Here is a 13,780-nt window from a genome sequence, read left to right as displayed (position 1 = left end):
TGTTGTAGTAATTATTGATTAGTAACTGCTACAACAGAGAAAATTATGTTGTAGTAGCTATTGTAGTAGCTGCTACAATGTGTTTGTAGAGTAAACTTTAAGATATCGTAACTTTCAATTCTGGATGAACCATATAATGTACAATATATCAAATCGATGATCTCTGAATGAGCTTCGATTTGATACATTGTGCATCTCATAATTCAATCTGAGTCAAAAGTTATGGTCTCTCAAATTTCACTCAGCAAATATATTATAGCAACCACTGACCAATAGCTGCTACAAGACAATTCTCTATTGTAGCAACTACTAACCAGTAGCTACTATAACATAATTTTTCTAGTGAACTTTAGTATTAAAAATTAAAATTTTAAAATCTTAAATAGAAAACCATATTACATCAATCAATTAAACCTTGCAACTTTTATTTTTTTTTTTTGTAATTGAATCCAAACGTATCAGAAACATGTCTCATTTGTATCCTAGCGGTTAGGATACCATATCGATAATTCATACTGAAACTTCAGTAAATTGAAATTTCAGTACAATATCAATATAAATTTTTTTTATGTTAAATTTTTTGGTATGACATATTACAAAGCAAAAAAGAAAAAAAAAAAAAAAAAACCTAAATAGGTGGGCAGAACATGTGGTTAACCGGATGCCAGGTCAGTTACAATTAGGCCAAGCGACCCAAGTCAACGGCCAACCGGCCTGTTGTCCCTATTACATGCCCAGGTCAGGTCTGGGCCGGACCTGGGTCAAGCCAAGCATGCATGAAGTTGAAAACCGAAAAGTTCACTGGAAAAGCCAAACTGTTCGTTCTACGCATCATCTCCATCCTAATCAACAATCGACTCTTCGTATCCTCCATTCCTCCTCCATCGAAAACAAGCAACTCTTTATTGTCTCTCACCTCTTCCACGTTAACCAATGTTCCCTGCCACCTTCACTCTTCTTCTTCCTGTGGCTGGGCTACTGCTGTTGCACTCGCTCTTGCTCTTGCTCTTGCTCTAATGGCTGCTGTTGCTGCTTACTCTACCCCTCGCGAGCACGTCGATTGGATACGGAGAGAGAGGTATTACATTGGGCGAGATGACAAGAATCCCCTGGCCGAGGACATCCATCAGGCCGTCCTCTACCTCTCTGAAGAGCTTTATTCCAAGGACGTACACTTCCTCATGGAGCTTGTTCAGGTGCATAGTTCTACCGCTTGACTGTTTGAAGGCAGTGTTGTTTCTACTAAATTCTTCTGGATTCTAGGTGCTGTGAGTTGCCATATCTACTAACCATTTTCAATCGTATTTCATTTATCAATTTGCATTCGGCAGAATGCAGAGGACAACAAGTATGCAGAGGGCGTCACTCCATCCCTTGAGTTTCTGATTACTTCGAAGGATATCACGATGACCGGAGCCAAAACAACACTGCTCCTATTCAACAATGAGATAGGTTTCTCTCCATCGAACATTGATTCCATTTGTAGGATTGGTAAATCAACAAAGAAAGGGAAACGACACCTTGGCTACATAGGGGAGAAAGGTTTGCACTTTAGACTTTTTTTTTGTTGGTTCTAATTGTATGTTGTTGTTTGTGAAAACATTTATCTCTATGTGACACTTAATATTAAAATATATTGAACCACACCAATTTTTTTATTCAAATATATTAAACATTTATCTTCGTGGTTGAACTAGATGGGCAACTGGAATCCAGTTTCATATTTACAGTTTACATTATAAGCATATTTATTTCACTTGTTCCATACTTTGTTAAATGCATAGGGTTAGAGTTTGACCATGACAATATTTGTTTATGAATTTTCAGGCATAGGATTTAAAAGTGTCTTTCTGATATCCAGTAAGCCCTATATCTTCAGCAATGGGTATCAAATATGCTTCAATGAGGAACCATCACCTGATTGCAACCTAGGCTACATTGTGCCTGAATGGGTTGATGAGAATCCATGCCTTTCTGACATAAAAAATTTGTACGGTCCATTGGAAAGCCTTCCTACAACTATTATAATCTTGCCTTTGAAGATTGAAAAAGAGTCAGCCGTGAAGGAACAACTATCAAATTTACAACCTGAGGTCCTACTTTTTCTTTCAAAAATTAGGCAGCTATCTGTAAGGGGAGATAGTGATGATCCAAAGTGTAATACTGGCTGCAAGATCTCTATATCAGGTGAAGACACTTGCCAAAAGAGTAGGAACTTGAATGCAGAATCATACCCTCTCCATCTTACTGCTCAAGAAGGCGACAAGGGTAACGAGGAACAATGTTGTTACTACATTTGGAAGGAAAGGTTCCCTGTAAAACCAGAATGCATTTCAAAGAAGAGGGCTGAAGTTGATGAATGCGTGATTACTCTGGCTTTTCCCTTTGCAAGGCGTTTGAATCGTGGGATGAGAAAGTCTGGTGTATATTCTTTTCTTCCTACTGACATGGAGACTGGTTTCCCATTTATAATCCAGGCTGATTTCCTACTAGTTTCTTCAAGGGAGTCGATACAGCTAAATAGCCCATGGAATGAAGGAATTCTTAGCTGTGTACCTTCTGCATTTACGAACGCTTTCACTACACTAATTAAAGGATCACATGAGGCACCCTCATTTTCCATTCCCTTCTTGTTCAATTTCATACCATTGGAGGAATCTCATATCAAGTTGCTAGATCCCTTGAGACAATCCATCAAAGAAAAAATCATTGCTGAGCGTATAATACCGTGTGAAATAAACAAGTCACAACAGATGTTCAGTAAGCCCAGTGAAATTAAGAGACTTGTTCCTGCATTTTGGCATGTTCTAATTAAAGCACAGAAGTGTGGGGTTGACTTACTTAACCTGCATTCACATGGAAGTCATATAGTAAATGCCTACTTGGATAACAATGACTATAATAATGTACTAGGATATCTAGGAGTTGGCTACGTTGATCTAGCCTGGTATGCATCATTCATTAGGGGTTCCAATCTTGCAAAGGAAATGCCTGATGATATTTATGTAGAGCTTCTACACTTCATTGCTCAGAAATGGTACTCTTGTTTTAAGGACATACCTCTGTTAAGGTTTATTGATTCCACTGGTGGCATATCTTTGTTAAGTGTATCACAAGCAACGAATGGTTATCAGAAGCTATGTATTGCTAACGGTGACGATCAGATCATCACATGGCTCATCAACTGGAATCGGGAGTTTATATCTGTCTCAAAACTATATTTTATGCCACAAACCTTGCAATTGTCTTTAAGAAAGTCAAAATCAGGAGTAATGGATTGGCTCAAGAATTCTGTGAAGCTGCAGAGTTTAAGTCTTCATGACTATGGGTCAATTGTGATCAAGTCACTAACTAGTAGCAACCTTGTCATAGCCTTCACTCATTTTCTATATCATTCTCGTAGGTATAATTATGCTAGTGAATGGTGCATAAACTCATTGTTCTCTCACTTGCCAATAGTAGATGAATACGGTGGAGTGATATTAGGAAAGAGAGAAGTCCTTGTGCCGGCCAGTGTGAGCAAATGGGCAATATTAATTGGTTCAAATCCTTGGAGGCATGACAATTATGTTGTATTGAGTAGGGAGTATTTGTCTTCTGCCAATTTTGCAGGAAATGTTACCTGTGAAGGACTGATTTTAAAATTCCTGCAACAACATGGTAAGGCCTCTGATATTCCACAAGTTTATCCTCCAAATGCAGCTTTCAGAACTGTTTACTCTCCTTTGACAAAAGACAATGCATTCTTGTTACTTGAATGGATTAGAAATATTAGATCTCGTGGAACTATTTATAAGCTGCAGAACTTTTTTAGCAGCATTAAAACTGGAAGCTGGTTGAAGACATCAATTGGTTACAAGTCACCTTCTGAGTCATTCTTGCCGAGCTCCGGTTGGGGACGACTACTTCAGGAAGCATCAACACTTGTTGACATACCATTAATCCAGAAAGATTTTTACAGTGAAAAGATAACAGAGTACACCACAGAACTTAAAGAAATTGGAGTCAAATTTGAATTTATGGATGCATCACAATATATTTGTAATCATCTCATGACTCTTACAGCTAACTCCACCTTAACCAGAGCAAATGTCTTTTCGTTGCTCAAGTTGGTCAGATATTTGGGAGAGGTAAGCTTGTCCCATGACTATCTAATTCAGAGCACCAAAACTGCAAGATGGCTAAAAACATCAGTTGGTTTCAGATTAGCATCAGAATCCATATTGTTGCTTGATTCAGAATGGACACTTGCATCACATGTCAGTAATCTCCCTTTCATAGACACTTCATTCTATGGCGAGCAGATTGTTGATTACAAGACTGAGTTGCAATTGTTTGGTGTTTTAGTTAGATTCAACAAAAATTATAAGGTTGTGGTTGATAACTTTAAAATTCCTTCAAACTGTGTTTCTGCTGATGCTGCCATTTTCATACTTGAATGCATACGAAATGTTAACATTCCTGATGATCTCATCAGAAAGTTATCACAGACTAAATGGTTGAAGACCCAGCTTGGCTATCAACATCCAGGTGAATCTTTTATGGCCGTCATAGAATGGGAATGCCTTCTTCAGGTTGTCAGTGACATTCCGGTAATAGATGAGCCAATGTATGGCGGTAGAATCAGGTCATATCTGGCTGAGCTAAAGAGAGTTGGAGTAGCAGTAACCAGAGATGACTTCTCAAAAGCTATTGCTTCTCGACTGAATCTCCTTATAAAGAAAACATTGATCACGGACAAAAATGTTCTCGCATTGTTAACATGTTATAGGCAGTTCGTCAAAAAGCAAGTTACATTCCCACATGATCTTTACCTTTTCTCCCTTGAGAAGGAATGGTTGCATACTAATCTTGGATTCAGATCTCCAAAAGCTTCCATCCTATTTGGTCCAGAGTGGGAGCCTATCTCAGCTATAACAAATCTTCCATTTATTGACGGCAATTCTGCATTTTATGGTTACTCCAATGAGATTAATTGTTTCAAAAATGAGCTCAAGGCCTTTGGTGTTGTAGTTGACTTCAAAGAGGGAGCTAAATTTGTCATAGATAGGATCAACCTTCCAAGAGATCCTTCCGTCATTAATCCAGTTAGCATTATATCCTTATTTCAGTGCATTTGCAATATGAAGGAAAAGACAAAGTCTCTTCCAATGGAGTTCAAGCAAAAGATGAACACTAGATGGATAAAAACAATTCTAGGCTACAGATTTCCAGAAGAGAGCCTTCTTTTTGATCCCAAGTGGAATTTGCAAAGAAAAGACGGCCCGTTTATTGATGACATCTTCTATGGATCTGAGCTTGCATCTTATAAAACGGAGCTTAAAGAAATTGGTGTTTCTGTGGATGCCACTCAAGCATGCCGGTTACTGGCACTTCATATTAAGTGTCACTCTGATATTACGACAATCTCGAGAGTGTACCTTTTCTTGAAAGAACATAAATGGGAGGCTTATGTCAAAGCTGCAGAGTGGATTTGGATCCCACAGGGTGGTGGAGAATGGGTGAGCTCCAACAGGTGCATCTTACATGATAATCTTGACCTGTTTGGTTCCCAACTCTTTATTTTGGATAAATACTATGACACAAAGCTTCTTGAATTCTTTTCAAGGGCTTTTGGGATTCGGCTTGGTCCATGCATCGATGACTACTTCAAGCTCTGGTCCTCGTGGGAAGTTTCAGCTCACCACCTTACTGTGCAGCAATGTTCCGCTTTCTGGGTCTTCATTGGGAAGCACTGGAATAGCAACACAGAGAAACTTCTACAGGGTAGCATATCAAAAGTACCAGTTCAAAGTAATGACGAGGTCATTCTTTCCAACAAACAAGATGTATTCATTCCCGATGATCTCTTGCTGAAGGAACTGTTTGACAAGGTTTCTGAAACAATCTTTGTTTGGTATCCTCTAGTTACCTCTCCGGCACTTTCTAGAGCAAATATGAACAAGATATATAGCAGCATTGGTGTTCGATTAATTTCTGAGGTTGTACAAAAGGACGAGTCTTTCAGGATTACTGGTGCTAGTTTTAGGGAAGTTGATCCGAGATCTCTGGTATCAAATAATGGATTGCTGAGGATTGTACTTGCCTTTCTTTCTGATATTTCTCTTGATATAATTGCTACTGAAAGGCATCGTCTTGTCAAATATTTGATTGATTTAGAAGTTTTGGAAATTGATGAGCCTATTACAGTTTGCTATAAGCTGACACTATCCTCTGGAACAATATTGGATTCAAAAGCTACCAGAATGTTCAGTTGGGAGAAGGATAACGCGAAGCTATTCTTACAAAGTGATGAAAGTAGAACGAAGCCAACGAGACACAACATTGAATATGCAACAAATTTTGCTGATGTGATTGCAAAGGGCTTACTGTCTGAATTTCCTTACCAGATTGCTTCACTTGCCGAGCTTATTAGGCTTGGTTGCTTTGTTGACTTTGAGGAAGATGCAATCGACTTCTTGTTGAAGACCAAGAATCTCCAGTTGTTTCCTGAAGACGAAGAGTTTCTATCATCTATAGCTTCCACAAAGGTTCGATTTCCTATCTACTAATACATTCTTGTTTTGAGATAGTAAGTCTTCTCATGATTTTCAAACTCTCTTATATACTCATTCTTAATATACTCGCTCTTATATACTGCAGAATGTGGGAAAGACTGAAACTGGAGAAACTGCATGCACAGTCGACGGCTACCTGCTTTTTGGAATCCTTACGTTAGGTTTTTCGCTTTCCAACATTTTTTTGAGATGAGGTTTAAATTTTCTTAAATAGCTTGGATGACCATGCAATAGTAGTCATTGGCAATGTGAATTTTCTTATCATTATTATTTTGTGATTTTCCACTTTGTGAAAATTTTGCTTGGATTTTGTTTATCTAGTTGTTTGATTGAATCTGTCTTTATTTTAGTGGTTATGTTTGTTAGCACTTTGTTTACGTTCCTCATGGCAATGAGCATACTATAGTAGTTTGTGTTTCCACACTTTAGCATCATATATATATATATATATATATATATATATATATATATATATATATATATATATAATCCATATGATTAAAATCTATTGAGGGGGTGCTTGGTTGGAGGGAATGAGAGTGGGGAATGGGAAAGGGATTGAAAGTGGATGTTTGGTTGGGAGGATTAGTGGTGGGTCCCATGGATTCATTACCCCAAACATGGGAATGAACCAGTCCCTAGCAAAAGGAGGGGAATGGGAAACCCCCCATTCCCATTCCCCACTTCTATCAATCTCATTCTCATTCACATTCCCTTATGTGAACCAAGCACCCCCTGATATTTTTCAACCTCCATTATACAAACAGGGACATAATTATTAACTTAAAGCACTCATTTGTAGATTATAAATTAGATATAGACATCAACCAAGTGGATCAAAATTTAAATACCAAAATTACGCAAAAATATATATCAACCAGCATTGTCGAATTTACGAATTCTTTGCATCCTATTAAAAAAGAGTAAAGTTATGAAGAATATAATTATTTTCTAAGGGATTTCGAAAATGCCAGATTAAATTCCTCAAGCCACCCACACGAATATCAGATTCTGAGATAACTATATATATTTTAAAATTTTACATAATTAAGAGCATCCACGTTGGTTATCTTATCCAAAGATTTTACTCTATATTTTGGATAGAGTAATTAAAAACTCTCTTCATCAGTTACTCTATCCATTTCCTAAATTTAGATTTGATGAATAGTGATTATCTAAATTTAGGGAATGAAATTTCTACCCTAAAAATAAAATAATATTTCTTTTTAATCTATCTCCTTCCACTCAATCTCTCTCCTTCCACTCATTTCATAAATATAATAATCAAAAATAGAAGAAAGAGAAGAAAATAATAAAAAAATAAGGATGATGAAAATTTTAGGGTATTTGATGTAGTGTGTAGTGAAAAATGATTATCTAAATTTAATAAAGTGGGTCATTTATTCTAAATTTTAGATATAGTAATAGAGAAACTGATGTGAATGCTCTAAGTACAATATTGAATATATCACCTCAAATAAACTATTTAAATTTAAGATTATTGTGTCGTTCTATAAGTGTGTGAACTGATTTATCAAAATACTCTTATGAATTTATGGATAATTATTTTATAAAGATAAGTATTTATCATTAATTATTTATTTTTATATACGTATATGATTAATGATAAGTTTTCACAAATTAATGAGTATATTAATATAAAAAATAGTCCTTGATCGAATAGATATCTAGAGGAGACATGAATATCTATATCAACATTAAGTATGACTGTGTCGAAATAGATTGAGGAATGGATATCCAAGTTATACTTGGAGTGCCATAAGTTTAGAAGTACACTAGACATGACTTGCTTGAGAGGAGATCACATATTAACCATCTTTGGTCATTCCTCTTATGAATAAGTATAACTGATCTTTTGATTTAAGACCTTTATTTATTCTATATGTAGAGTTATGTACTTTGATGTTGTTAAAAGTAATCTTTAATCAGATTATGATTAATACGGTTGTTGGGTGTATGACAAAGCGTACAGAGAATAATGTTGAATCAATATAGGATTCATTATTCTCTTGGATTAAAGAGGTAACATCCTGTCCGCTTGATAGAGATCTTAGTGACTCGAAATTCATGGTCATAGGAGAAATGATTTATCATCAAAAGGAGTCTATTATATCTTAGAAATCAAGTAAACAATTAATTTGGTGATGATGCATAATGTATCGAATTAATTGAGATGTAGTTAGGCTATATGAAGAGATTAAATTACACAATAATCAATTCTTGGTGCTTTATAGTTTATAACTAATATTTTATCACATTAGTTAACTAAAATTATTGTTAGGTGGTTATCTTAGTCTGTGTATGGATTTACATTATCTTCGTGTATGAAATATATAGGATCGCACGTATAACACGTAAATATGAACATTATTTATAATTAATTATTTTAGTGGATACTAAAATTAGTCAACTTATTATTTTTTAATTAAAATTAATTAGATTATTAATTAATTCTAAAATATTAAAAACTAGAACAGATCAAGATCAAATTTAGATTTATTTGATTCAAAGAAGAGAGTATGGAGTTAGTGGTAGTTACAATCATTATGATTAATGAAGAATTTAAAGAGTCATACATCTTCATCTTCCTTAAAGGCTATAAGTAGTTATCCTTGGAAAATTCTTGAAAAACTCTCTCTCTACCGTCTAATTTGAAGCTTTTTGGCAACCTACTCCTTCTAGGAGACATATCTTCATATTCATAGTGCTTCAAAAAGGTTTTGTCGATCCAAGATGTTAGCATCTAACGGATCATGTTAAGTTTATGATCTAGTACGCGTGGATACCATTAGAGGAGTCACACATGGGACTCTCATTTGTTTGTGATATAGTTTATGTCTATCGAGGACTATGAGGTATGTTTCATTTCATCTTATTTTATTTAAAAATATATGTACCATAAAGAGATCCATAATTTAAGGGGAAAATTTTTTGATTTTAATATATGTATTCTGTTGTACTTTGATTCCAATAGTGGTATCAGAGCTAATTCATAGTTGGATTATATAATACGAAACCTCTTCTTCAAAAATTATTATGGAATTAGTATTTCGAGAGATTTCAAAGAAATGTTAATTTCTTTATTTCAAGTTATATACCTTAACATTTCATAATAGAAATGAATTTTGGATAAAATTATATAAAGAAATACATGTTGTATTTTAGATATAAATTTCTCATGGTATAATTATATTAACATGTTAAAATCTCTAAGACTTAATTGTTTTAAAATCACTATTGAGGTTTATTTTGAATAATAAACCAAGAATTAAGACATAATGAAAAGTTATGACCGAAGAACGTAATTACTTCAAGATTAATGAAGATAAATCTCATAATGAGATTGTGTGAATGCATAAGAAGTTGATTAAGGGTGAGACATTTTTAATAATTATAAAATCTCTTAAATATATTAAAGTCAAGATTTATTAAAAACCCTTCATTAATAACTACGATGATGGTTAGCGTTTTACATAAGTCAGTATAGCTCAATCGTGGTCTTGTGTCAAAACATCTATAATTTATCATAATTATTAGTGGGTCGACTTAACTCAAATTTGTTAACTTGTTTGACTCAGCTAAGGTTAATTGATTTGAGAGCAAGTGTTGAGAATATAAGACTCGACAAGAATATATCAAAAGTCACATGGATTTGTGATTGACAAGTTAAGGCCTACTTGATGAATGTAGCGAAATTGGTCAGGCTCTCCCTCTTGATAAATCTTCAAGGTTATTCGGGATGCCTCCAACTCGGCCTTCAGCGAGGCCACCTCAGTATCCTTGGAGGCAAGTTGGACCTGCACTACGGATTGCTCAGCCGATTGACTCTCCCACTCAGCACATAAAGCTGCCTCCACTTCCTTAAAATTCTGAGTCAAGACCTGAGCTTCTTTATTCTTAATATCCAAGTCTTCAATAGCTCAGAGCTTCTTGGCATTTGCAGAATTGATCTTCGCCTCAAAAGAGTTGGCCTGCTTGTTGAGCCGTTCTAGTTGTAAGGCTTGCTCGATGCTCTTGCTCCTCTCCGCCTACAACTGTTCGGAGCTCCTTTCCTGATCGGACTTCAATTGAGCCACCTCGCTAGCTAGCTGCTCCAGACACGACTGAGAAGCCTCTGATTGGACGCTCGGGGCTCGTAGCTGTTGGACTTCATGATCTAGGAAGGCCAGCCTCTGGCACATGGCCAAGCTTTCAACCCAAAACTGCATTAAAGTTGGTTAGTCATGGCCAATCGGCAGATAAACAAGCGAAAAATGAGGATAATGTACTTACCCCAAAGGCCTTTTGGGTATGGTCGTCCGCGAGCTCCCCTAGGAAGATGGTCGCCGCACGGGCCCTAGCATCGGCCCAAACTTGTGACAAACGGTCCATGAATCCTGATCTAGTGCTCCGGGAACAGGGCTCAGTGTTGTCTAGATGGTGCCACTCATCTGTCGGTAAGTGAATGATGACCGTTATATGCCTCCAGCCTCTCGGACTTGAAGGATTGAAGGTTGCTTTGTCGGTGGACCTTGGTAAGAGAGAGGATCGGATGGTGGATATTTGTGCTACTGGCCAGGAGTGTGGTGGCATGTACGCGATGGGCAGTGCACAAATAGTCCCCGACGACAGCTTGGACAGCGAGGGCATTCGGTCAGATAACAGTGAAGTTGGGAGCACAACGGCTCCTTGCTCAAGAAGGGCGGGTGATGGAGCCTCCTCCCATTCAGAGGGAGGGCAAGAGCTAGCACGGGTGGAGGTCGTCGAGCGGGATGAACCTTCTGTTGGGTAACCCGATGCAGGTGCGTGCTAAAACATATTTCGTAAACATGCGCAGCGGAATATAAAAATAATAATAATACCTAATTATTACATCACACACCACACGCATACAAGGATATAACATGTCAAACATGATCGCATAATTAAAATTTTACGAAAAGTAAATTTACGTTAGGTATATCTGTCGAATGATGCGTAGAAGATTCCATCGGATGATCCGGAATGGGAAGGAGATCAACCAAGTGACACTCGAAAGTCTCACCTCTACTTGTATCCACACCGAGCTATTTTCGAGACAACTTCAATAAGTCCAAGTTGTGTCTCCGCTTCAATACTAACCAAAGATGGGAGACAGTTCGATCCGAGAGAGGGATCACGGTCTGATTTGTACCCGGCAATAATTGCAACCAAGCGGCACAAATCATCCGACAAGTACAACCTTTGTAGTCATTGTTCAGAGACCAAAACCTCGCTGCTGCCGGCGGTGTGGTCGGCAGCAACAGTGTCCAGGGTCAATAGGTGACCAACGGGAGGAAGCAGATGTGAGAAAATAATCCCTCCACGTCATTAGTTTTTTTATTTTTATTTTCTTGATAATTAGTTATTACTCGGTCTACCTATTTTTATAGATCTAGATCCTATTTTTATGGATCTCATCTAGATCCTATTTTTATGGATCTCGTGATTCGTGCTCTTATCACTTGTTATGCTATATAAAGGGTTGTAGAGGCATGTAGAAGGTATCTCGGTGTAAGGTTTCCTTTCATAAGTGAAGTTCCTATTTGTCCTATTCTTCTTGTTTCTTCTTGTGTGCTGTGTGCTTTGGGTGTGCTATCCTATCCGATTCTAGGCCAACATTTGGTATCAGAGCCTTGGCAGTATAGAACACCCAAGAATCCACGATTCCACAAAAATGTCTGGCATCCCACAAGTTGCTGCGAAGGAGAACGGTGGAGTGTCATTTCCCTATCCGATGCTAAGCCCTCACAATTATACTGTGTGGGCAATAAAGACAGAGGCGATTCTTGATGCCCAGGGAGTCTGGGAGGCGGTGGAGCCAGCGGAAGGAGCCCAAGTAGATATAAAGAAGGACAAAAAGGCGCGTGCATACATCTTGTAATGTATCCACGAAGACATCCTTCTCCAGATTGCAAACAAGAAGACGGCGAAGGAAGTCTGGGACAGCCTCAAGACGAGGTACCTTGGTAGTGATCGGGTGAGGAAGGCACGCGTACAAACGTTGAAGAGCGAGTTTGACGCCCTCCGGATGAAGGAGACCGACACGATTGATGAGTTTGCTGGCATACTCAGTGCTATAAGCAGCAAGTTCTCCGCTCTTGGTGCCACGTTTGAAGATTCATCTTTGGTAAAGAAGTTACTCGATTCTGTCCTTGATAAGTTCTTCCTTATTGTTGTCGGAATTGAGCAGTTTCACGATCTTGAGATGATACCATTTGAGGAGACTATTGGGCGACTGAAAGCGTACGAAGAACGAACACTACGTCTACGTGGCAACACCAACAGCACTGAAGGAGAGCTCCTACTTACTCATGCCAAATGGCAAATACAACAGAAGGGGAGCAACGTGGACACTTCGTCAGGAGGAAAGGGGCGTGGGTCCAGCAGCCCTAGTCGTGGCAAATGGCGTGGACGTGGGCGAGGGCGCGGTCGTGGTCGTGGTACGCAATGCCAAGACAGTGCAGGAGGCACTAGCAGCAACGGCAGAGGCACTCATGACAAGAGTCATATAAAGTGTTTCAATTGTGAGAAAATGGGCATTATGCGTCTGAATGCTACAACAAGCATCGTGATTATGATGCTCATCTCACTTACGCCACCGATAAAGAGCCAGCACTGATGATGACCGTGTCCCACGAGGAGTCTCACACTAGGCGTGAGTGGCAGGATATTATTCTACTCGGTGAAGATAGGTTCCTACCGGAGATGTATCGCAGCGTTGAGAAAGGAGAAGATAAAGACGTCTGGTACCTTGACAACGGTGCCAACAACCACATGACTGGCCATCATGAGAAGTTTCAAGAACTAGATGAAACCATCACCGGGAGGGTGAGGTTTGGCGATGGATCAACCATTGAGATCATGGGCAAGGGGATGGCTGTGTTCGAATGCAAGAACGGCGACCAGAAGGCTCTCCACAAGGTATACTACATTCCGAAACTTTGTAGTAATATCATAAGTCTTGGTCAATTGACAGAAGCTGGGAATGAAGTGCATATGAAAGGAGATACCATGAAGGTGATTGATAGGAGTAGGAAGCTCTTGATGCTGGTAAAGCGAACACAAAATCGTTTGTACAAGATAACCTTGAAGACATTCAAGCAAGCCTGTCTCCTAGCAAGGCTAGAAAACCCAACCTGGCTAGGGCACATGCAAAGCAGCGTACCGGTAGTGCATGGGGCTCTATCCATGTGCAAGTCTGC

General features: G+C 38.2%; 2 protein-coding genes across 2 annotated transcripts; both read left to right on the top strand.

The window, feature by feature from the left end:
• Positions 1-1,799: 1,799 nt before the first annotated feature.
• LOC121987076 lies at positions 1,800-6,750 on the top strand. Its single transcript, XM_042540981.1, has 2 exons — positions 1,800-6,530; positions 6,643-6,750. Exons 1-2 carry the CDS (start codon positions 1,800-1,802, stop codon positions 6,748-6,750), a joined length of 4,839 nt encoding a protein of 1,612 aa, XP_042396915.1.
• Positions 6,751-12,252: 5,502 nt separating this feature from the next.
• LOC121987075 lies at positions 12,253-13,197 on the top strand. Its single transcript, XM_042540980.1, has 2 exons — positions 12,253-12,414; positions 12,487-13,197. Exons 1-2 carry the CDS (start codon positions 12,253-12,255, stop codon positions 13,195-13,197), a joined length of 873 nt encoding a protein of 290 aa, XP_042396914.1.
• The last annotated feature ends 583 nt before the right edge of the window (positions 13,198-13,780 follow it).

Source organism: Zingiber officinale, chromosome 5B (assembly GCF_018446385.1).
Source record: "Zingiber officinale cultivar Zhangliang chromosome 5B, Zo_v1.1, whole genome shotgun sequence".
Classification (NCBI taxonomy): domain Eukaryota; kingdom Viridiplantae; phylum Streptophyta; class Magnoliopsida; order Zingiberales; family Zingiberaceae; genus Zingiber; species Zingiber officinale.
The sequence above is the reverse complement of the archived record's forward strand: the minus strand, read 5'-3'. Positions and strand labels throughout refer to the sequence as shown.